This window comes from Andrena cerasifolii, chromosome 9 (genome assembly GCF_050908995.1).
Source record: "Andrena cerasifolii isolate SP2316 chromosome 9, iyAndCera1_principal, whole genome shotgun sequence".
Lineage (NCBI taxonomy): Eukaryota > Metazoa > Arthropoda > Insecta > Hymenoptera > Andrenidae > Andrena > Andrena cerasifolii.
In genome coordinates, this window is record NC_135126.1 from 9859207 (window position 1) to 9884076 (window position 24870).

A 24870-nucleotide genomic window follows, 5' to 3' on the forward strand; every position below is an offset into this window, starting at 1 on the left:
TCAATGCTCCTTGTTACATATGTACATATTATTTATAGAAAACGACTGTATGTGGTTAATGCTGCTAGCTTCTCCTCAACACTCTTCGAGATTGTCCCCGAAGAACACTCAACCACGGGCGAGCGGCGAATTGTGAGTTACAGCAAACGCATTGTTCGCATTAAAAAATGCAGTAGGTGAATTCTCGGCTCTATTGGTGGAGATGTGCTTACTTAAAATGGGCGAAGGATCGACTGGAGATCATGATGGTACCACAGTACCGTGCATTTTATACCCTGCACAAGCAGAAAGGTAATTTTCAAGATTCCAGAACAGCGCGATAAAATTTCACTATCTGCTCGTTGCACGCCAAAATAAAAGAGTACAAATTTTCGATCAATGGTGTGCTTGTACTTGTGGATCGTTATCGTCCAAATCTGTGCCTACAATTTAACCTGCTGTGTCTCTATTTCCCGTGCACCCTTATGGGTATGGGGTTCCTGATACTCTAGCGCACGGGACGACGCATGCCTATTCTTACGACCAATGAACAGAAGACCAACCCCTTGAGGGCTGGCTACGCCTGCGTGGAATACACAGACGTACACATTTTTATGAATACATTGTAAAATGAACCTTTCTGGAGAACGTAGTAATACATTCTGCAGTCATTCGATCATGACTAACATTAAATCGAAAATATATTCGTATTCACAATAAGTTGCTCGGTGACAAATTATTTTAGACTTGCTCATCTCCAACCCGTTATCAAAGGGTACAAGGTGTACGTCACTGTTACGTGCTTAACGAATGCCAGGTCAGGGAAAGTTTTAGTGAAAAAATCCAGATATAGTCCCGAGTGTTAGCCGGGCATTTTTAGCAAATAACCAAGGCGGAGACCTCCCTTAAGCTCGACGCGCTCGTCTGGTGAGGGACTGGGCCGTAACCCTTGGGCACAAGAGCGGTGTTTGAAATCGTGACGCCCAGGATTTTCAAGGCCTACGCTGCAATGTCTTTCCGCCGATGCCAATGTCTGGACTTCGTCAGCGATGTACGTTGGATCGTGGAAATGTTTGGGCCTGACCTCCATCTTGGCCATTCGAGGGTAGAGGGTGAAACCTCTCTACCCAGCTTTTTAAATAAGGGTTTCTCGGCGCGGAGAGTCCAGTTGACATTCTGGGCTCAAGCAAGCAAGTTCACCCGTGAAATATAATTATTCGTGCTACCGACGTCCTTGTTGTAAATGACTTAAATGTCATGACATAAAAAAGGGACACCATTTTATTAATAAATAATTATATAAACAGATAATTCTAGGCTATGCAGCCTAGAGTCGTCTTCTGGGCGATGGGCTCACCCTCTCGCCCTTTGCGGAAGCCGTCCTCCAGAATCAGGGAGTAGATGTCCGCACCCCGGAGTCTTCAAGGAGAGCAGCACCACCACAGAGCTTACTTTAGTAGATGGCGCTCTCACAATACAGTATTTCCTCTTTAGCGGCTCCCTGGTCCCATGCTGCCCATGGGCCGCGGGTTGCCCAGCCCTGAGATAGAGGACTTAAACCCGGTAGGTGGATATATGAGTAAATTGATACACATAAATGTATACTTTATGTCGAGCTTGCATATGAAATGAAAATTACGTGCAGGGTTGCCATTTATGTGGATCTCGTCCAACAATTACGATCCAGGAATTTATTAATATTCCAATTTGTTTATTCATATATAGAATTTAAAGCGAATTCTAGCAAATTGTCACATCTATTAATAATAGAATAGGTTAAAATCATTGAATTGTTAAGACGCAACGAAATGGCTACCATAATTAAATATCCAGTTACTGACTGTTAAAGACAAACCTTTCTATGCAGGTGTTGAAGACATCGTTGGGGTACTTAAGCTTCCTCCGAACAGCCCGTCGTGCAGTTGTCTAATTCCCATCAGTCTCGCAATTACTGGTACAACAGCAAATAAAGGCATCCGGTACGGACGACAAGACTTCTTGCCACCTAAAAATGATTCATAATTTCATTCTTATTTCAGGCTCGGTAGCAACTAGACGTTTATTAGGAGCAAACTTAGCTTTTTAATTCATACGATTTCTGATAATTGAAGTGCGATTCACACGGCGAAATTGGTGAGTTCAATCGCAGTAGGTGGATTCTCGGTTCATTATCGAATACTTATAAGTAAACAGAAGTGAGTGATCGACCGAATGGCATGATACTCTACGGTGGTAATAAGTTTCTTGCATTGCGCACCCCCTTCACTCGCAGAGGGTAGGAAGGTAAACTTTACGTTTCCACAACAGCGCGATAAACTTTCCGCATCGGACCATCCCACGCCAAAATAAAAATTTATGCTTACTGATCGAACATATGTCAGTCCCCCTGTGTAAAGTTGCCGCGCAACCCCTTCGCCACAATTCCGGTCGTTCCACCTGAGAAGCGTTCTATACCCGACGTGCAAAAAAGGAGCAAATATCGTCTACTGTACATAAGAAACTTTCTACACCCGACGTGCATAAAATAGGCGTAATTAAAAACGACGGATTTACCATAGAAAAGTTTTCAACTCGTCTGCAATCCCGATATGCGATATGTTCTGACAATGCTTTGCTGGAATCGTCTGTTGAATCGCTCAGTCAACGATGTCCACCGAAGCCGTCGCGATGAAGACAAGCCAAAAAATCCCCATTACGAAAACGATATAGGTACACTATACGCTGGACATGTGCCGATGGTTTCTGAGACCAAAGGGCTTATGGTGTATGGTTTACGATGACACAAGCACATGGGAAAAAATCGCATCGGCCTTCTTGACCTTGCAGTACACCTTCGTTACGATATTCTGCACCATACCCCCCATTGTTTATATATACTCCGATACGAAGTTACTAGCAATGATGAAAATAGCCAGCTTGGTCAGCATCAGCATAGCAACTGCCATTAAATTCTTCTACCTCAGCCTGAAGAGAAGACTCTTGAGGAATTGCATCACGCAAGTGGAGAGAGATTGGAAGGCTGTAAAGGACCCTGGCTACCGTGCTACCATGCTGAGGCAGACGTCCATTAATCGACATCTCATCACTATAAGTGCTCTAATGTTCTACTCGAGCGGCATGTTTCTTCGCATTGCGGTACCGATATCAGCCAAGATGCCGGTGAAAAGAAACGCCACTGTTAAGCCAGCGGCACTTCTCGGCTACGACTTCCTCCTCAATTTCGAATTCAGCTATGCAGATGACTTCGTCTTGAGCGTACAGTTGATCAGGGGGTTGATCAAATGCAGCGTCACCACCTGGACGTACAGTTTGACTACGACTTTCGCCACACATATCACCGGACAGATCCAGACAATCATCACGATTGGATGATTACGTTACGGACCTGCAGGGTAAGCGTCGCGACCCTCTGGGATTCATCATTCGAGATCACGTAGCGGTTCTGGGGTAAGAGCTTCGAGGTTCTCCAAGGTAAGGGTCCATTCATCTGTGCTTGTATTTCTTGCTCCTCTCTGTACGTATACTGTATACAAAGATCGAAAAGACCACTGCGGCGAACGTTTTAGATTGTCCAGTGACATGCAGGAATCCATGTCCGAGATATACTTGGTACAAATCGTGGTGGCTACGTTGCTTATATGTTTAATCGCATATTACTTTTTGGTGGTAAAGCTTAGTATCTATCAGTATCCGTTTAAATTCGAAGACTAACCCCTGAGGATTGGCTACACCCGCGTGGAATAAACAAGCGCACACATTTTTACGATTACTATAGTGTAAAATGAACGTTACGGTAGAACGCATCATTAACTTTAAATGGAAATCGAAAAAAATTAAAACCGATTTAAAAAAATATAAAAGGAAATAATAAATAGATAATAATTGTTTCCATTATTTAATCTACGACTCTCAAATTGTTATGTCGGCGCCTCATCATTTGCACTGTGTAAATCTGGCGCTGACTTAAAAGATTTGAGAGTCGTAGATTAAATGAGGGAAAAAATTATTTTTTAATTTTTAATTCCTTTTATATTTTTTTAAGTAGGTTTTAACATTTTCTAAATTTTGTATTTTTTACTTTTTTAGTTATATAACTACATTTTTTAAAATAATAATTATAATAATAATATAAATGAAACAGATTCATTATTTCTGGTATAACTTCAAACCTACTTAACCGATTTTGAAAATTCTTTCTTCATGGCCAAAGCTGATTTAAGCTAAACTAAATGCAATAAGTTTCACGACAATCGGTCCAGTAGTTACGGAGAAAATCGCGGACAAACATAATACATACAAACATACATACAGTCGCATCGGAAAGTAAGACACTTTAAAATCGCATAACTCTTTTAAAATTGGTCCAAACGACTTGAATTTTTTTTAGAAGCTAGCGGAATTACTGTTCTAGATGACGTGTTTCGTCGATTTGAAAAAAATCGCAACTGGTCGGAGTAGCGATGAATGTAAGTAGTGAAGGTCGTTTTTTATCAAATTTTTTTCTGAGCGTGTAATGAAAATTAAAAAACCCCGTGTGTAGATTGAAGTAAGCTATATACATGCTGAAAATTTCATCTAAATCAGTTAACGTAGCTCTGAGCTATAAACGTTTAAAGCTCGCAGGCGGGTTGTTTGATTTTTTTTACTTTTCCTTACAGGCTCAGAAAAAAATTTAAAAAAAAACGAACTTCACTATATTCATCGCTATTCCAACTAATTGCAATTTTTCTCAAAACGACGAAACACGTCACCTAGAAAACTAATTCCGCTAGCTTCTAAAAAAAAACTCAAGTCGTTTGGACCAATTTTAAAAGAGTTATGCGATTTTAAAGACCATCTTACTTCCCGATGCGACTGTACATGGTCAAAATTAAGTCAGTGGGTTCAGATAAGTAAATAAAGATTAACTAACAAAACGCCAACCCATTTGAAAAATGTTACATACGTACACATCGAACGTAGAACCTCTTTCTTCTTGAAATCGGTTAAGAAACAGTAAACAGATATGTAGCTTTCCGAAATCATCGTCAAAATTTCACACTCTCGAGCGATTCCACATTGTAATCGCGTTTACTTTCAGAATATTCTTTAAAGAGTAGTTGATAAATGTATCATAACGCACAAAGACAGAAAGAAATGATTACTCGGCGATACGAGCGATAGTAAACACCCCTATTCTCAATCCCCTTTACAGGCAGTAACCTCCCTCCGATCCATCCCCTCGTCTTCAACTCTGCAAACTTCGACGCTACAGAATCAACGGTTTAACCACCCCTATAATCCCACACTCTGGCTCCTCCTATATGTAACAATCGATTCTAAACTCCAATCGAAAATGCGCACACGCACAATGCAGCACGACACAGGCGGAAGCTCAATGACCTTGCAATCAATGCTGCTGGTGACGCTCCTGATCAGTCGTTTTCGAGCGGTGCACCCGCGAACAAGATCATGCGGCTCTCTGAACGCGATCAGATCCGCCAGCCGCGAAACATTCATTACGAGAAGGACATCCGTTACGTCGTGAAGCACAGCAAGTGGATTCTCAGCTCTGTTGGCATTTGGCCGGGTTTACTGAGAGGAGCGAAGAGATACCTGCCAAATGTCGCGATCGGACTCAGCAATTCGGTGCTGTTGTTCGCAATAGTACCGTGCATCCTGCACATAGCGTACGAGGAAAAGAATATCGTGATAAGACTCCAGCTCCTTGGCCTCTTGAGCTTCTGCGTGATCTCTTTAGCAAAGTATTGGGCGCTGACGGCGCGCAAGCCGCGGATCAAGGACTGCATCGAACACGTGAAAGATGATTGGAAGCAGGTCGGTTCGTCAGCTTTACCTTACCCTAATTGTGACGCTAAAGTTACCTCGTTCGAAATGAAATCTATTCTCTCGTACTATATTTCACTGAATTCCTTGGAAGTTGATATTGAGGTAGGTAGATACCTCGCAGGTACCATTTCTAGACCCTTTCGGACTAATCGAAGTTTAAACGGACATTACCTGTTGATTAATCTTTCGTGATACACCCACTACACAATAATCGTCCTTTCGCGCTAACAACCATCCTCCGTGCAGATTAAAAAATCTCTCCCAATCGCGAGTTGCCCTGTCGAGACGGTTGCGCGAATTACCCAACAGATGAGGAAGGGTGGTAACCGATGTGGCAGGTGGAGACTCAAGGTGATCGCAAATTGATGCTAAGATACGGGAAGGTCGGCCGAGATCTGACGATAACTTGCGCGGTGTTCATGTACGCCGGCGGAGCTATCTATCACACGGCCATGCAATACGCGATCGGCACTTTCGTCGACGAACAGAATCGTACGGTGAAGCCGCTGGTGTATCCCACTTACCGCGCTCTGTACGACGTGCAAACCAGCCCGGTTTACGAGTCCGTGTACATCGTTCACTGCTTATGCGGATACGTGATCTATTCGGTGACGACAGGCGCCTGTGGACTGACCGCGCTATTTGCAACCCACGTGTGCGGGCAGATCGACATCTTGATGTCGCGATTGCAGGAGCTCGTCGACCACGAGAGGAATTCCGATCCGACCGTACGATTCACAGAGATCGTCCGACATCATCTAAGAACTCTAAGGTACCACCGCATCCCGGCGCGGCTGTGCGCTATCCAGTCGAAGCTACACGACAAAAACCGTTTGCAGATTCTCGACAACGGTAGAGACGATTCTGCAAGAAGTGTGCTTCCTGGAATTCGTCGGCTCTACTTTTATGATATGCCTGCTCGAATATTACTGCATAACGGTGCGCTGGCAGTGGTAATATAAGGGTGCCTGTATTACCTATTCTGTGTCCGCGCGATGCATCCAATTCTCTAGAGATAAAAAAACATATGAAACAATATAAAATAAATCTTTTGAATTTTTTTTGCATAATATAAGAGTAGCTTAATAAATTCCAAAAAGATTTATTTCATTATGTGTTGTATTTATTGAAAAACAAATCTTTAAATATAGCTTCATTTTTCAGCCGATCAAAGTAGAATGACCCCTTAATATCAAATTTCAAGATCCAGATGCCTAACAAGGGAACATCCCGAACCCGGAAATTCAAAAATTCTAAAACTGTGAATATGCAGGGAATTTCCTCTCCTGATTACAAAACAATTTTATTTGCTGCCCAAATTCACTGTAAGTATGTATAATTATTGACCCCTGAAAATTCGGCTGTTTTCCGATTTTGTGCTATAACTCGTGAACTGTAAAAAATTTTTTTTTAACAAATGATAGATCTAATTAAAAGAAGTAACTTTGGTCTCGAAACTTTTTCTCTATCTCTTACAGTTCGCGATTTACGACACAAAATCGGAAAATAGCCGATTTTTCAGGGGTTAATTCCACTCCCTTCGAGTGAATTTAGGCAGCAAACAAAAATTGCGTTGTAATCAGGAGGAAATCCTCTACGTATGTATTCACAAAGTTTCGGAATTTTTTGAATTTCCGGGGTCGGGATCTTCCCTTGTATGTAAGTAGATTCACGCGTAAAAGGCGCGACACTTACTTCTTTTACACTCTGCACGATAACGTTTACAACAGGCATGGGAGCAAAATAATGCGATCAGTGTTGCAACGTATTCACTGCTACTGATATCTCTGACGTTTAATATATTCATACTATGCTATATCGGCCAGCTTCTGATGGAGAAGGTAAGTTTCGTCCCACGATTATTTCATCTTCGGGCGCGTGATTTAATAAATTGTGTATTACAGACCTCTGCTGTTGGGATATCGTGTTTCATGATTGACTGGTACCATTTGCCCACTAAGACGATACAGGGTCTGATCCTGGTCATTGGTATATCGAACAACCCTTGTAAAATCAGCGCTGGTGGGATAGCTAACTTAAATTTGTCTACATTTGGAAATGTGCGTATATCGATACGCAAGAAATCTATGCTTTGCATCAAGATTGCTGATAAAATCCAAATCACGTGCAGGGTAGCCATGTGATATATAACGAGATCCAGGATTTTATTAATTTTTCGATTTATTTATTCATACGTAGAATTTAAAGCGAATTTTAGCAAATTTTCACATCTATTCTCACTGAACATCGGAACAAGTTAAAATCATTGAAATGTTAAGACACCGCGAAACAGCTACCCTAATTAAATATCCAGTTATTGACTATTAAAGGCAAACCTTTCTATGCAGGTGCTGAAGACATCGTTGGCGTACTTAAGCTTTCTCCGAACAGCCGTCGTGCAGTGATCGATTGTCTAATTCCCGTCAGCCTCGTAGTTGTTTGTACAACAGCAAATAAAGACATTCGACCAGCACGGCGAGATTTCTTGCCACCTAAAAATGATTCGTAATATTATTGTTATTGCAGGCTCGATAGCAATTAGACGTTTACGAGGAGGGGTGTTGCAATTAGCCTTGCTAATACCACCTTGCAAGCCAAATGCTCGTATAGGCGAAAGCCTGAGGAAGAGCGCGCCCCTTTTGGGCCAAGACGGCTATACTAGATGCAATTAGCGTTTCATTGGATACGACTTCTGATGATACAAATACATTCCGCATTCGCGATTAGGACCGGTGCACACCAGCGGCAGGTGTCAATTTAAAACCGCGTCAATATGACACAATATTCTAGCAGTACCTACACTGTATGGAAAGATCCACACGTAACGCAATTTTTTTGCGCCCACTTTGCGTCCTGTTTGCGATTTAAGAAATGTACGCGGCTACTGCAAACGATTTCATACTCGTACGAAAATAATTACAGAATTTTGTCTGATCCCCATCGATATGGAAGTGACACCAATGGCTTCCTGGCGTTCTCCCGATTAAAATCAGAAAAGTAGTCCGCCTTGCATGATATTTCGTATGATTTTAATCGGGAGAACGCCAGGAATCCATTAGTGCCACTTCCCTTTCTATACGATGAAGAAAAGAATTTCTTAATACGCTGTAATGGATAGGTATTTCACCCCCGACTGCGGGGCGATCGACCTGGATTTGCCGCGGTTCGCTGAGTACTCATACCTGTTTCAGAAATAAAATAATTCTTTATTTTTAATCGTATCGATATGGAAGTTACACCAATGGATTCCTTATGTTTTTCCGATTAAGATCGTACCAAATTTCATGTAAATCGGACTATTATTAACGAAATCAATTTGAAATGATATAAATCAATTTTTCATGGTATTTCCTTCATTATGTTCCGAATTACGTCGTTCTTGGTGTCAGTTTCGTCGGCGAAACATAAGGAATCGATTGGGGACAAAAGATATTTTGCGTCTTTTTCAAGTTCGACAGACGGAGTTGTGATCTGAAATTCGAAATTAAAGGATCCGATGATATTAACAAATCATGCATCACATCCTCATTTGCTCATGCGCTTAAATACACTCAATTCAAACTTCGCGGCCTCATAAGTTCACGGTGGACTGACGGTTACGCAACAATAAGCGTCACACGCCCCATCTACATCTGACATTTCAGATTTCGGTTGCTAGGAAAACGTCAACGGAAAAGGAGTGTTTATCTCATTGTTTATACACAAAAATTAAATGATGCAGTTCTATGCGTCATATATGTCCCTCGTACATATAGCATCAGGTATGAGATTTTCTATTCATTCGCTTCGTACGTTTCTACTCGTTAATGTCCATATATTTCTGAAATCAAGAGGTACAGTAATGAAAGTCAAACTACAGTAAGCAGCATTACTGTTATTGTGACCGCAGATTTAGTGGTAATGGCTGTGTTTCCTTTTCTTTAACAGAACGATATAGTAGATGGTAAAGGGGCATCAGCAAAATGGCAGACAAAGCAACAGTGGGAGGCATCCCGATCGAATGTTTAAGCGGAGAACCAGCAGCAGTCTGGTCCGGCTGGCGCAGTTTGGGAGACAGAGAACTTGTCAGAGAAGCTTCCGCCAAGGGCACTCATATTAATCTCGCTCATAAATGTTTAGCTTACAGGCGAAGCTGTTCTATCGAGACTGCTCAGCATTATTTCAATAAAGAAGTAGAAATCTGGATCACAGAACTCTTGAAGAAACACCAAATTTACAGAGCTTCCCATATTTTACAAAACATCGTATGTTGAATATGAATTATCGAATTGTAACATCTATCGCCGTGGACCGTTGTTTACACATGTTGCTTCTCCGCAGAAAAAGAATCCGGTGGAATACATATTCGAAGTTTGCGTACATTGCAAGGATTCCACGCTGAGGAATTATTTATCGGAGTATCTAATAAGTGTTGCACATTTCGAAAGCGAACACGTTGATTCGTGGAATATAATGAAGAGTATCATACAATTTGAACAGAAATATATGTAAGTTTCCTTTTCTTTTGTGTATGTTGCTTTAATAGGATAAAAGAGCAGGCACTTTTTTAGGGTTCAGGATGGTTTAAGCTCTTCTCTTTGTATAGAAGATGTTCTAAGATTACCGGAAGCTGTAAAGCGAGCATTATGCACGGAATTGTACTTTTCTATAACCGAACAAAGTCTGTCGAGGAATATAACTAATGCTGTGCTGTGGGATTATTTGCTATCAAACAATAAGATCGAGTTGATAAGGCTTTGGATCGATATTTATTATAATGGTAACGCGATCGAGAAGCTGACCGACAACATCGGCGATGAATACAAATCTTTGTTTGCCACCATGACTATTACATCGGATATGATCGAAACCGTCGATTCTTCGAATGCCAGTAATCTCGTAAAAGATTTAATTAAAAATCATCTATGTAGGTATGTCTTTGTTTATAATACGTGTGTAGGTATTACAAGAATTTGCATATAGACATTTGTTTATGAATGTATTGTCTGAATTTATTAGGCATGGGGTCTTTGAACAGAAAGAGAAGAGAGATATAAAATTACTGTTAAGACGTATTTTTGGTAGCGCGATGACGCTATCAGAATTTAACATAATACTGTCGCGTGATACGTGCAATATTAATAAGACTGAATTTTTACAAAGTATTGATAAGGAATTGTGCCTTGCGCACTGTTCGAACGAAACGGATAGTCAAGAGGAGAAAGTCAAAGTCGCGGAATTATTTGATGCATTAACGAATATGTCTGAAAGTCAAGATCACTGCGAAGATGCATTGATAGAAGGGACTTTTAAAACAATTCATTATCTTTCTGATGACGTTGATGAATATTTGAAACAGAATTATTTGATAGTCTTAGTATTACTATTCTCGTACTTGTCCAAGGACAGTGTAGCAAATAATCAATACAAAGATACTGAAATAAAAGAAAATGTATTGGAAAGTATATTCGCGAGTAAAGATGACTTACAATTAGGTACTTATAGCATTTCGAACGAAGCTCTTCAGAATACATTGAAACATGTGCCAATTCTTCAGCATATTATAGAAGACAAACCAAAGAAAGAGGTCACGATGTACGAATTATTAGATGGTTATAAGAATTTAAATGTAAAGCAGTTATTTAAGTGGCGATTTAATAACGAACCAATGCTACACTTCTCTAATGAAACTCTTGTTAAAAGATACGGTCATACCGAAGCATTAACGTACGAATATTACCTAAAAGAAGCTCGCCCTAATATGGCTATATTTAGTTTAAAGCATTCCCAAGGAAAAGTAATAAGAAGTGTTTCTTCTAGACGGTAAAGATAACTATTTTACAGTGTACACTGCTAGTACTCGATAACACACGCTGTATACTTATAATATATTGATTTTAGGAAACGTAAGGCAAGCCTTTATGCACATATTCTTGCTCTACGAAACTTAGATAAACCAGAAATAGTATGCAGTTGCATTTCCTTCATCGAAATGTTAGGCATTAATTCAGAAAACTTGAGGGTCCACGTAACGGCCGCGGATTATCTGAAGAAAGAGATCGATGTTTCAATTGGTAATCCTTCGTTCTCTTCATCAAGTACAGACGTAATAAATATTGTTTAATATATTGCATTGCTTACTTTCCAGGGAATTTATTAGAGAGTGTAATATACAAAAGCGAGGACGATCTGAACACCATAATGTCTTACCTCGAAAATACTTTCCAGAGAAATTTTAGTGAAAATTTAGTCGAGGATAGTCAGCAATTTTTGAATATACTGAAAACGTGGGATGTTATCGTGCGATTTACAAAAGCCCACAATATTTCTTTGCCAGCCAGCTTATTAAAACTTTTAGCAAGTCAAAATCACTGGTTCGAATTCGTTTTGGTCTGTCACATTTTTGCCTATCCTCTAAATCAGGTAATAACTTGATTTTCGTGTATTTTGCGTATTAAAATTGAGAGAAGTTCCACGTAAATCGGAACTACACGCTTCACTATTATTTTAGGTGTTAGAGAATACTAAACACTTCGAAGATGTAATTATAAGAGAACATTTGCTAACTTGTTTAAATAACACGCAACTTGCGAAGTCACAATCAGCCGTTTATAGCGATCAGAAAATAAGATCCCGAGATGTTAGACAATCACTGTACTATAAAATTGGTGTTAAGCAAAGTGTAAGTAATAACAGTTAGACGCACATAATAGACTTAACACTACATTATACTAAATTATTATGTTATAGGGGTCTCCTATTTCTGGCTCTCCTGTTTCGGCAGATACAGCAAGCATGTCTGATTCTTGTAGTACATCCGAATATCCTATAAACGATGGCGTTTGTTCCTTAAACGATGATTTATGGTCGATTATTCTAAAATGCCATCAAAGTCCAGATCCACCCGGTGCGCTAATAAATGCATCCCGGCTAACATCGAGACCTTTCCTTACAGTTTTGGCAACCTGTTACGAGGTATTTTGTATTAATGGTTTCCTTCGCTTTGCGAGTTATAGTAATTCCGTAAACGCTTGTATCCTCCTAATGTTACTAAACTAATGTATTTTAGCCATCTTCTACAGCCGCGTATTCTTATTCATGGATGGTAATATCTGTCGAAGATGATGATATCCTATCAGATTACAAAGATTGTTTAGAACAGCAAGAATGGACTGCGAATCAAGTTTTCAACTTAGTGGACAAAATGGTGACGCGTGGATATATCGGCACCTTAAGTAGAGCTTACAAAATTTTTATGCCTGTAAGTATATACTTTGCACATCAGTATTACAAAGCGTTTCATTTATATCTTTAAATCGTAGGACAGTCCGCTCAAATCGTTCTTCGAATTCCTTGTACAATGTACGAATTATGGAGATTTTAAAGGATGCCAACAGAATTTATTGGAATTTAAAACCCAATGTCTAAACCTCAAATGCAATGTACGTTTCAAGTTTTGTTAAAGTATTCGACACCTTCGTGTTTAGGTGTAATAACTAATAGGTTCATGGGTTTCAGAAAGCTATGAATTGGGATTCTTCGGATAGTACATACTTGAACAACTCGTACTGGGTAGCAATCGTTGCAGTTAAATGTCTGGTTGCAACCCTCGCTCATGGTCTTAGAAGTACACATTTGCATATAAAGTTTCTTGAAACCGTAATAAGATGTAACTTGCATACAGATTTCCCAGGTATCATAACTTTATATATGTCTATTTTATTAAATATTAAATCTGATTTAGAAAGGCAGCATTAACATTTAAACGATTCTTTCTTACATTACAGTTCGCGTGCCGAATTTTCAACATTTCATACAGATTATAAAGATTCTCCAGAAAACTAATGTTACGCTAAACTTTGCTAATTTTACGATAACGGATAACGAGTATAGCTTTGAACCTGAAATTCAAAGATGCATTAGTGATTTACTAAAAACTGAGAATTATGACAGTGCGTTGAAATTATCAAATGTGGCGGGATTGAATTCATCCGACATTATCTTGGCTCAAGTACTGTGTTAGCATACGTAGATCTTCTAACATTTTATTTTCGTTGTACACTAACGTATGAATAATATTTCTAGTATCGAAATAAATTTAAATACTGGATGCAGAGCCATGATAAAATTGAGAATGAATTTTGGAACGAATGTGCATCAAACATCGAGAAATACAATGTTTCGCCCGAGAAAGCAGCAGAGTTCTTTGTTGAGCATGCTGAGAAAGTTGTTTCTCATAAAGAGAGGTACATACGTTTTTCAGCAAAGTCCCTAAAGTCAGCGACAATGAATACATACTTTTACAGATACGAAATATTGCGCTTGGCTTTCGAAACATTAAGAGACGTTGAAACAGAGCAACAAATTATTGATACGTTAGAAATGGCAATGTGGAAATCATGTATACTAGCTGGCCCTGAAAACGTACAATTTGATAATGGACTGTACGTTTTCAATAAATTGAAAACAGAATTATTGTCAGGATTAAATAAATTGAAGTTAAGCTGTACCCTAAGCGACCAATACGAGAAGGATGCAGCTGAAAGCTTAATCAACAAATTAATTGATCTAGGAAAATTGGATGTCGCGTTAAGAATAAGTACAATTTTCAATTATAAAAATAAGGTAAGTTCTATTGAGCTTTGTTGAATAACTACATATGCCAAGATAGTATTAAATATTTATCCGTGCGTAGGACTTACAAACTTTACTGTTATGTTTGAGTTTGGCAGAAGGTGAAATTACACCAAACGAATTACCAGCTGAGCAACGAAGTCTTCTGACGGAAGTGAACAAAAGTAAACAGCAAAAGTACGGTGTCTTAAAGAATCGTGGCCTGCAAAGATTATCTTCGTCATCCTCATGTACTTATTACAGTTTTATTCTGGTTGCAACGAATTCAGATATCTCTTATCTATTGCAAAATCATTGTTTTAGTAATTACTTCAACTAACATTGGTGAAATAAGCAAAGCGAAGGACGAAACAATTCACAAAGCTCAAATGGAATGCTTATCGCTTTTACAAAAGTTACTCAAGACCTTGGAGCATGGAGTAGATATATGCCTGAGGATCGTATTATGTTATAAACTGGCAATACAACTAGGAAAGAGTTACCAGTTTTTACTTCTGCTAAACAATCCTTTCCAGTTTTTGCAAGAAATCACGGACAGTGATATAAAAAATAAATGCGAAGCTCTTAGCGATATAATTACTGCGTACAAAATAAGCAACGATACTGTTGCAGTATTTCTGGCTGAAAGTATTACAGTAAATATTACGCGAGCCATAGAAGGTACATAACAGCTTCGTTACGAAACCCGTACAAGCTGTTACAAGCTTCCGTGTGTTACAGGTGGATGCGAGGACAATATTTGTTTGTGGGGATGTCCTTTGAATACGAATTTCCGTGTCATTATGGAGTTGTGTAATGACGTCTCGCTTCTTGGCTGGCAACTCTTAAAAACAGCAAGTCAATTACTTGGGCATTCTCATGGTGAAAAAAGAAACGGTATTATAATAAAAATATAATCGCTATTGCATTCCTATGATGTGCGAATTTTGTGACATACTTTTTCCTTGTTGTCCAGTGTTGACTCTAAAGACAATTTTAGAATTATTAATACGATCGCACGATTGCTTTACGACATCTTGTAATATGGAAGGAATAGCATCAGTATTACGCAAATGCCAAAATTTTGCGAACGTCCTGCAAAATCTTAAATATTGGACGTTGTTGGTATGGAAGAACTCTGTAGTAATAGAATAATGGGGGAATTATTATACAATAACATGTTATATGATCGCAGGTACGACTTGTAACGGGCGTTGGTCGTTTTACGGAAATGAATTACATATTTCAAATATTGAAAGAGAATCATCAATTTGAGTCCTTGCTTGGGAAAGGATTAGACAAGGTTTCCATCGGGCACTTATTACTTCCACAGAAGTGTACAAATACAGAGGACGTATAATGTGAAATTATATTCGTATTGCAGGTGACTGGTCTAAAAATGGCACTTCTGGAATTCTTGAAACGTCATTGCCCCGAGGACAAGGATCTCTTCACTTTGGTAGCATTACATTTCCGACTGTATCATGAGATGGCACTTATGTGGGAAAACGAAGCAAAGGATGTACTCAAAACGTTAATATTAAACGCAGTAAAAGATCATGCGAAATTACAAAGCTCTGTACAGCATGAATTGAAATTGACCAAATGTGAGAATGTTCAGAAACAGTTGCAATTATGCGTAACCAATTTCACGCACGCGACGCACTACTATTTACAGGTGAGTTGCAATTAAAGCATACCGCTTTAAGAAAAGTTCTGTTAATTAACTAGTAATACATGTTTAAACAGGCTAACAAATTGAACCTTGCCAGTCGCTGTTCCGACGAGACACAATTAGTTGCCCTTCAACTTTCCCTTCTTAATGCAGTGTCTCACAATCAGCAAACAACTTGCATACTTAATATAAAGTCCGATGATGTCGATCGAATATTATGCCATACTTTAAATTTCTCGCAAGCTCTGATTGTCGTGCATGCTTACAATCATCACGTGGATTGGGCCAATCTGATCTATAACCATTGTATACTGAATGGGGAGGCGAAATATTTAAAAGATTTCATGGCTGTGAAAAGCCTGACTCCCGGCCTAGTACAAGACTGTGCGCGCAGGCAAGTAAATTGCGATTAAACAAATTATTCTCAGAAATGATATTCGCGTACGATAACACGTCCTAATTCGAGCATACATTAATCTATTACAGATACAGATTGGAAAAGAGTATTACTCATACGATGACGGATAATATGAAGTTATTAATCTCTGAATTATCAGACGTGGAATGTAAATACATGTTAGCGAGTCAGTTAGGCTTTAAGAATATTGTAGAAGCTATGCTCAATAATCCTATGATAGGCGCGTACCTAAAAGACACTGTCTGGAAGAAGGGCTATAATGCTACCTAAATCAGTCACATTCCAAAAATATATACATACACACTAAAACACGATCCTTCGCTATTAATGAAGAGAAAATGTTACAAATGTATGTTTTATTATTATTTTTATATAAATAAATATTTTTCTATATTTTAATCTATATATTGGCAACGAGTTTGCCCATAGTATACGATTAAAGCTGTGTAAGATATTACCCCTCTATAGATATCGGTTTTTCAATTATTTAAAATAGAAAACGATTTCTTGAACTTCATACTCTGTGTGAAATAGCTCGCAACTTCAAGGGACAATTATGACACACGAAAATTTGTGTTGTAAGAAACTCGCCGGTCGCAATAAATCCGAAAGACCCGCAGTATTGAAACTGGATGCTTATATAAGGAAGTACGAACGGAAATTTGGAAAAATATCGTCGTTACGAGTTTCTTCAAGGAAACAATTAAAGCTAGTGAAACTTATACATGATTTAATGGAAGCTATCGAAAAGGAGGAGGTCGACAAAGAACAGGGTATGAATAATTCATGATTTCGTTCATCATTATTCCGATATATCATGAATTTCCTCCTCATATCGTAGCATTTCAAATACTGAAAGTATCTAATGACGCAATAAAAGAGACAATATCAAAATTGCAAGATTCAATGAAAATGTATAAAGAAAATATGAGATCTGAAATCGCTAAGCTTGATTGCTTAAGCACGGATAGACTATTAAACATTAATTATATGTACACGTAATACATCGATGTTGTATAAATATGTTATATTAAGTGCCTACAATAATTAATGGCGTGTTTTAATGGAATAAAATTGTTATAAATTGTATTTCTAGTCAATGGTCTTTTATTTTAATTGCAAACAATACTCTTATTTGCATTCCAGTGTAAATAAGACTTTAAGATACAATTGAAAAAGCGCAAATATTCGTATATTATATACAACATGTGAAAATACATGTCTAAATTTCGCTTATATTGCATAAATTTATTTTTATTTCGCATTTAATTAAAATAATTATAAAATATCCACTTGAATCACGAAAGAAATGATGATGCACCATTTGTATCAAATTCTAAAACGTCCAAGTTCGGCCGACGCTTCATGGAATTCGTGTCTATATCACATGTACTGACCTTTCTCTTTACATTTACACCCTGTAATGCTGGATTATTTAATTCCCTTTGCAGATTTTCAGCCACATGAAAATCGCAATGTTCATCATATTTCAATATGGGTATCATTTGATAACATTGTAGACACTTTTCAGAAGGTTCTTGAATAAAATTAGTCGAGTCTTTTCTCACTAGAAAACTATAAATACCATTACTCTTTTTCCCTTTTGTAACATTAGTTTTAGATTTACTTTTTACTTTCGCATTTTTTACTACCACCTCCTTTGTACTAGTTTTTCTACTTTGCACTTTCATGTGCAGTTTTGCCTCCTCTTGAAGCTCTGGAGGTAGCAATGCGACCACACTGGCATCAATATCATTTAAATCAGGAAATATTTCTTGTAATTTTACAGTATTCCGCAAATTGATCGTTTCATCGTTCCTATCTCTTGTTGCGCTCGAGGAAGATTGCCCTTGTTCAACCTCATTACTGATAGATTCTTTATTATTGCATTGTTCTTCGACTACGTGTAACTCATCAGAGTCCCTCTCGTTATTAGAATCTTCCTCGTTTACATGCAATTCTTCTCTCAGTTTAGTATTTTCATTCTCATCGTTTTCGATTAATGCGTTCTCACGCGTGTACACATCTCTCACCTTAGTTTCTTTTGAATTAAAAATATTGACGAAGAACGATTCCTTAAATTCATTTTGATCTAGGGGATCATTCAAATGAGAATTATTCATTCTCTTCTGAGAAAATGCTTTTCTCTTGTTCCGCTCGTTCAACGACGTAATTAAACTATTTAATTTCCTAGAAGTAGGTGACCAATCTTCCTGCGCATTAGGAATTCGTTCACTTAATTGTACGCTACTTCTGGAGTTCTGTGCAACATCCCTTACTTTACTATTCGGTACATTCTTTATGTCAGCATTATTATTACAGATCATATTAGTGGTTGCATTAATTTTCAAATTATCTGCTACTTTCTCAATAACATGACTGGCAGATTCTGTGCATTTCTTTTCTGTTCGATCATCTGCTTCTTGTCGAAGTTCTAACTTGGTAGATTTAAAGAAATTCCTAAAATTTTCACTACCTTTAGCCTGTATAAATTTGCCAGTCGATATACCCAAGTACGCAATCGGACGCTGCGTTGATCTGGATACAATTTCAACACAACGATTTGCCATTTTCTCTGGCTTGTATGAAGTTAAAGTACACGAACGGGATTGAGATACAGTAGTTTTGTTTTGATAGTACTGATAGCATATCGTAAGCAATGTTGCTCGGCGTTCATTTTCCTCAAGATCTTGCTCGAGGCGGTCACAAACTTCCGCCGACAAATCGTCAGCCCAATGTTTTAACTGTTAATGAAACAATACCTTTCGTATTCATATGTATAGACCTTTTGTTTATATATAAACCTCATTGTTTAGCTTACCACGTCTAACGAAGTAATAGCTTGTTTCCCTGGAAATTTTTTACACGCCCCAATTGATTTCGTCACAAATCGCACGGTAACGGGCTCGTTGTCTACTCCCCGAGCAATACTATACAACCATAATCTGAATAAACATTGGTTATTATTGTTCAAACTAAGAAAATGATGATGCTGCTTAAAAAAAGACACATACCCCGTTTTATCGTCAAAACGTTTTTGTAAATATTGCAGGGAATACTGCAATAAGTCACCCATAACGTTACATTTAAGAGAATTAACAACAACGTCCCCAAATTTTCCACCGAGATTCCTAACTTTTTTAACTGGTAATGTTGAATAAAGCGTGGACACCGCAGATGCGGGTAATATCGTCTGTCGATTTGGTTTATGTAATCCACATGCTAATTTAGCTAATATCTGAGGGCATGTCATACAATGTACCTTTTTTAGCCTTCGTAACATATTCAGGTAATTCATGAAAGAAAGAATGACTCATCATCTGACCTTATTTTGCGCAATACCAGCGGAGCATCTAAACCCTGTCTTTTCAAATATGTCGCTCCTTAATTCTTCAACTATTACACCAGCAACTGCGAGCTTTTGCGCTTGTATATCTTCGAGTTCTTCGAAACTGTCTGCTACCCAAGTTCTCACGCCTTTACTTCTTTCTTCTAAAAATTGAACAACATAATTACTTCGCATACTCCCTTACCTCTAAACACAATATCTCGTAACAATTTTCCTATACCTTCGTTGTTTGTCCCGATATCTGAATACCCTACAACGAATGTATTTGAAAGCTGCGTTATTAAATCCTCTGTTGAAACAGGATTTGATATTTTCTTCTCAACCAGATCAGTAATATCTAGATATGCTTCGTCCACGCTGGCTCGTTCTACTATATTGCAATGCTTCCGTATAACATCAATAACTTCGCGACCAGCTTTTCTGTACCTTTATAAGCGTTCACGACTTTTAGCAATTGTGTCTGTATAATTTATAAGAGCTTTATGCTCTTCTGGTATACCTTGATGTATCTGCTTTTTCACGTAGACACGGTACACTGGCCAGGATAAGGTCCGGGCACTTTTCTTTAGCTTCTTCGCCCCTCATGTGCCTCGTAACTCCATATTCTCTCGCTTCGTAGTTGACGGCGATTATCCTAATTAAAAGAGTATTAATATCTCATTCGTCAACTTTAATACCTCGATTAAGAAGCCAACTATTTGAAGTATGGTTTATATACACTAAAAATACGTACCCTCCTAACTGCCACTGATAATATTGTACAACAGCGAGTGGCTTTCCTGCATACTCTGGTTGCAGTTTGGTTTCAACTTGGCAAAAGAAACAATCCATGTCTATTAAAATAATAATTCTATCGTGGCTAGAACTCGCCATCATAAACAATCTAAATGTTATTTAAAAACTCCTTATAAGTCGAAGATTGGAAATATTCATCAGAACTTTATACATAAAAGAAACTCTGCTATTTTTAGTTCTATTTGCGCCGACATCACTCAAGTTTTATAACGACGCTGCTGTTGCGAGTGTAAAACTTTTATTTTATACACATAATAAGCAGAATCAAAATGAATAAACAAACCGAACGATTTAACCGCGGTTTCTCAAAGAGGCGGCAAATTCAAATTCGCAGCTAACCGGTCGTTCCTAAAGTTATTTTATTCGCGTAGAATTGAAACTATAATAAACGGACATATTTAATCATTGCTACCACTAAACACCTATGGGCACTGAAAATAAATTACTTTCTCCTAGAGAAAAAGACGCGTTGACCAGTTAACTACAGCAGACCGAGAAATTGCCTGCGTCGAAATCGATATGAATATTTAATGAGGAAAAGTTGAGAATTACATATTTCTCGAGAAGGCTTATCGAACACGTTACGTTCTGTTTGTCATATGTTGCATCTGTCAATCGCCGCATTCGCGAGCATGGAGTATTTGATGAATTATTGGGAAATATAGATTACAGATGCCTGTCAAGTTTCGGAACACCTCAATTGCTGCAAATGAAACATAAACGCGTTTTTTTTTTGTTTGTAAAGTTTCGTTCTCCGTTTTTAATTCGGACGTAAGTTGCGTGGTACGTAGAATATTAATAGACTCGCGACAATGCCGAGTAAAAAGAAAAAATATAATGCACGTTTTCCAGCGGTGAGTAATCAAAATATCATGCACATTTTGGAAAAAGCTTTCCTGGCAAAATATAACGAAACTATTATATAAATTATTTCGATTATCGGTTTACTGAAACCAACGTCCCGATTAATATGTCATTACGTTTCAACCGCGAGAATATACAACAGCGTCGGAAAAAAATTGCTCGTACAAACTTTTCAATCTATATGCCTAACCTGACTTTACGACTTTACATCAGGGCAGAATCAAGAAGATTATGCAGACCGATGAGGAAGTTGGGAAAGTCGCACAGGCCGTGCCAATTATAATCTATATCCTTTTTAAATTACTAACTGAAATGATAACTCTGATTGATATATCGGCGTAAGTCGTTCTATCGATAAGTTCCTTAACTGTTTGTATACCTAGAACATTAGAATTGTTCGTGCATTCGTTGCTTACGAAGACCATGCAGATTACGAGTGCCAAGAATGCCAAAACTTTGAGTCCGTCTCATATGTAAGCGTGATTGTTTAAATGAGTTTACTTCAGCGATAATTATATGAGAATGTGTGTACAAGTGATTTATACATTTATATTTACTTCCAGGAAACAATGTATTCTGTCAGAGAGTCGTTTTGATTTTTTGAAAGATTTAGTGAAGTCTTTGCCGGATGTATCAGGTCCCGACGACGAAGTGCCTACGCCACCGCTGACGCCTGCCCCAATAAACTCGAATACGTCAAATGCATCTACTTGTACGCCTGCCCTGCGACATTCTGATGTGGGGTAAGTAGGGATCGAATTAATCGACATTTCTGAGACTCCGAGTGTACCAACGTATTTTTGTAGACTTCAGAAGCAGCAAATGGGATTAACTACTGAAGTAAATGTGGAATATAAAAATTCGAAAGACAATGGAGGAACGGGAGTGTATAATTCAGGTGGAGTGAACGAAATGGTTACGAACACGTCTGTGTCCCATGTTCCGGAATTTCAAATATCCGTGCCCACATCGTTCCAAATTAGTCAACCAAACTTTTATACAGAAGTTAATCCTATGAATTTAAGTACAAACACATCCGGTGTAAACGCGAGTAGTCAGCCGACGTCAAACTTTGCTCACACTGCCAATATCGACGAAGATTACGACACATAGTTATTTTTTAACAAGATTAGCAACATAAACTCATATGTTATCGAGTATATGGCAGTCGTAGAAGTGTTCGATGGATGAATAATGCCGCCAACAATTGTTCAGACAGTTCTCTATCTGTACGTTACAACACATAATTTGCATTATTCGAATAATCTTGTTACTTATATATGCTTACGCAACCATAAATTTTTATATTTTTATATGTAATCTGTTCACAATTACACAGATTGTTTGTTCAAGCTAGTTGAAATAGCACATTTGGTATTTATATATGTTTTCTATTACTGTGCCTGATTCGTAAGATCTAAGTGTATTCCTAGTACTTTACTTTGATGTACACACATGTATAGTAAGCGCGAATTTTACGAATCGAAAGAATATGCGCTTCAAAACCTACCTATACTATCGTTCTGTAAGCGAATGCAGTTTCTTTTAATGCTCGTACAGTTATCCAGGTACAAATAATTTTAATTATTAAGGATGTAATTAGTTTTATGTTTTACAATTAATTGGCAGAATTCGAAATGTACCTCATTTAGCTTATACATACCTTAGAATATTTATCAGTTACGACGCAATGTATACAATAACGAGCTTTACAACTAAGATTTTTTTACGTCTATACACCTGTATGTAAGGTTGAAACTTTTATAGAGGGAAAGTTAGCACGTAATAAGACGTTTTATATGTAGGAGTAACACTTAGCAGAATCGGTTTATAAAATTGACAGTGTCGAGTACTTCTTATCGCTTATATTCTTTATGATGCTACACCTGTCGTAGAGTTACATGTTATACATAAAAAATGCGCATGTATTCACTGGTATTGTTAAATGTTTCGAAGTTCGATGTTTAAGGAGAATAAGGTAGAAACGGAGATTATTAAATTCTACGGAAATTTAGATTGTAATGTTGTTTAATTTGCACATAGAAATGTGTTACATCTCATTTACGCTTGAAATAGAACAGTAATGTGTACATTATTTCCGAATAATGTATTTGTAATAACTAAATATCAGATTATTTAGTAAATCTCATTCGCGTGATAAGTGTAAAGCATGCTTGTTTAGTAACAAGGAAGACATAAGCAATGTTTGTGTAAAGAATATATTAATAACTGATATGAACAGAGATGCGCATGTTGTATGTATAATTATTTAATGGGTTACGTATCGCAAAAGTATAATTTATTTTGGTAGATGAAACACATAGAAGTAGTAGGAAAGTCTTTTAATTATCGATTATTAGTCGTTTGAATGAAAGATCTAATTTAATTTTAATTAAAAACGAAATCAAAGTACACGCATTTTTATATATTCAGACGTCTACACCTAATGTGTTGAAAAGGAGTTAGAAAGGAAGTTTTTAATTGACACATTTCATATTAATGCCTTACACGAAGAAGCAGTAGACATACAATAATTTGGATTTCCCTGATTTCTTGTATTATATGCAATAGTCAAAGTACATAATAGATTATTACATATAAAGGTAATGAGATTAATTGAAAACCTCCTTGTGTAAGATTGCTATGTGTATTTATATTATACCTTTGTAAATAAATAGTGATATCATTATTTTAATAAGTCTGTTAGTTTGTGTTCTGATGACGTGGCTGGTGTTTATAAACAGTTCTGAAATACTGCAACAAATATGCTTTTCAAATGAAAAGATTCTGATGCTCTGAAAGCAATAAAAAGGCAATAAATACATCTAAACATATTTTCAATAAAGTGAACGGTACAGCAGATTAATGTAAAATCAAATCAGAGAAATTGTTAAATACATATCATGTCACCAACGACCATTATCGGCAATCTATGAAATATTTTAAATACCCATTAAACTTCTCCCTGCCTGTGCGCGATGTGCTGCACATTTAAACGTATCACGGGAAATCAGCGTGCGCCGGATGTGACGCACAGAGCGTGTGACGAGACATTGACTGTGCGCAGTGTTACCAACCCTACGGATTTTTTCGTAGATCTACGGATCTACGAATTGTAAACTGAAATCTACGGATTCTTTACCTTTGTCACGAGTTAGTAACCTATAATCAGCAAAAGAATCACTTTTTTGATTCACTACAAAAGCTTTTTTTTATTATTTTCTAGTTCTACTACCCTGCATTTTGAACGAGTACAACAGGAATTAGCAAAGTTGATTTCAGAATCTTTGCATGTGAACTTTTTTCGTATTTTGTGAATTTTTGTTGTGACAATTTTTTTAAGGATGTTAGGGGAGGGTTGAAATATAA

General features: G+C 37.7%; 6 protein-coding genes across 7 annotated transcripts; 5 read left to right on the forward strand and 1 right to left on the reverse strand.

The window, feature by feature from the left end:
• Positions 1 to 2880: 2880 nt before the first annotated feature.
• Positions 2881 to 3690, forward strand: LOC143373196 (uncharacterized). Its single transcript, XM_076820186.1, has 3 exons — positions 2881 to 3281; positions 3325 to 3426; positions 3546 to 3690. Exons 1-3 carry the CDS (start codon positions 2881 to 2883, stop codon positions 3688 to 3690), a joined length of 648 nt encoding a protein of 215 aa, XP_076676301.1.
• Positions 3691 to 5391: 1701 nt separating this feature from the next.
• LOC143373144 (odorant receptor 4-like) lies at positions 5392 to 8333 on the forward strand. The gene is made up of 6 exons (XM_076820090.1): positions 5392 to 5796; positions 6147 to 6580; positions 6648 to 6747; positions 7539 to 7649; positions 7713 to 7868; positions 8157 to 8333. Exons 1-6 carry the CDS (start codon positions 5431 to 5433, stop codon positions 8211 to 8213), a joined length of 1224 nt encoding a protein of 407 aa, XP_076676205.1. The 5' UTR covers positions 5392 to 5430; the 3' UTR covers positions 8214 to 8333.
• A 1098-nt stretch (positions 8334 to 9431) lies between these two features.
• Spg11 (spatacsin) lies at positions 9432 to 16896 on the forward strand. The gene is made up of 23 exons (XM_076820073.1): positions 9432 to 9569; positions 9736 to 10052; positions 10129 to 10295; positions 10359 to 10718; positions 10807 to 11610; positions 11689 to 11861; positions 11936 to 12210; positions 12299 to 12469; positions 12538 to 12762; positions 12857 to 13048; positions 13110 to 13229; positions 13306 to 13480; positions 13575 to 13798; positions 13873 to 14033; positions 14094 to 14412; positions 14483 to 14651; positions 14725 to 15081; positions 15142 to 15297; positions 15377 to 15525; positions 15596 to 15703; positions 15785 to 16078; positions 16150 to 16469; positions 16562 to 16896. The coding sequence occupies exons 2-23, from the start codon at positions 9771 to 9773 to the stop codon at positions 16761 to 16763; spliced, it is 5403 nt and encodes a 1800-aa protein (XP_076676188.1). The 5' UTR covers positions 9432 to 9569; positions 9736 to 9770; the 3' UTR covers positions 16764 to 16896.
• A 138-nt stretch (positions 16897 to 17034) lies between these two features.
• LOC143373146 (uncharacterized) lies at positions 17035 to 17593 on the forward strand. Its single transcript, XM_076820092.1, has 2 exons — positions 17035 to 17266; positions 17335 to 17593. Exons 1-2 carry the CDS (start codon positions 17050 to 17052, stop codon positions 17493 to 17495), a joined length of 378 nt encoding a protein of 125 aa, XP_076676207.1. The 5' UTR covers positions 17035 to 17049; the 3' UTR covers positions 17496 to 17593.
• On the reverse strand, positions 17578 to 20956 carry Dnapol-eta (DNA polymerase eta). The gene is made up of 7 exons (XM_076820074.1): positions 20576 to 20956; positions 20342 to 20476; positions 20063 to 20268; positions 19819 to 19985; positions 19508 to 19731; positions 19315 to 19438; positions 17578 to 19237 (listed from the first exon to the last, which is right to left on the reverse strand). Exons 1-7 carry the CDS (start codon positions 20716 to 20718, stop codon positions 17792 to 17794), a joined length of 2445 nt encoding a protein of 814 aa, XP_076676189.1. The 5' UTR covers positions 20719 to 20956; the 3' UTR covers positions 17578 to 17791.
• Positions 20957 to 21109: 153 nt separating this feature from the next.
• Positions 21110 to 24420, forward strand: Nc2alpha (negative cofactor 2 alpha). Of its 2 annotated transcripts, none has more exons than XM_076820081.1 (5): positions 21110 to 21491; positions 21715 to 21787; positions 21881 to 21974; positions 22065 to 22244; positions 22308 to 24420. In XM_076820081.1, the coding sequence occupies exons 1-5, from the start codon at positions 21450 to 21452 to the stop codon at positions 22612 to 22614; spliced, it is 696 nt and encodes a 231-aa protein (XP_076676196.1). In that variant the 5' UTR covers positions 21110 to 21449; the 3' UTR covers positions 22615 to 24420. The 2 variants fall into 2 exon arrangements, with proteins under 2 accessions (XP_076676196.1, XP_076676197.1); XM_076820082.1 differs by having other exon boundaries at positions 21720 to 21787.
• Positions 24421 to 24870: the final 450 nt, after the last annotated feature.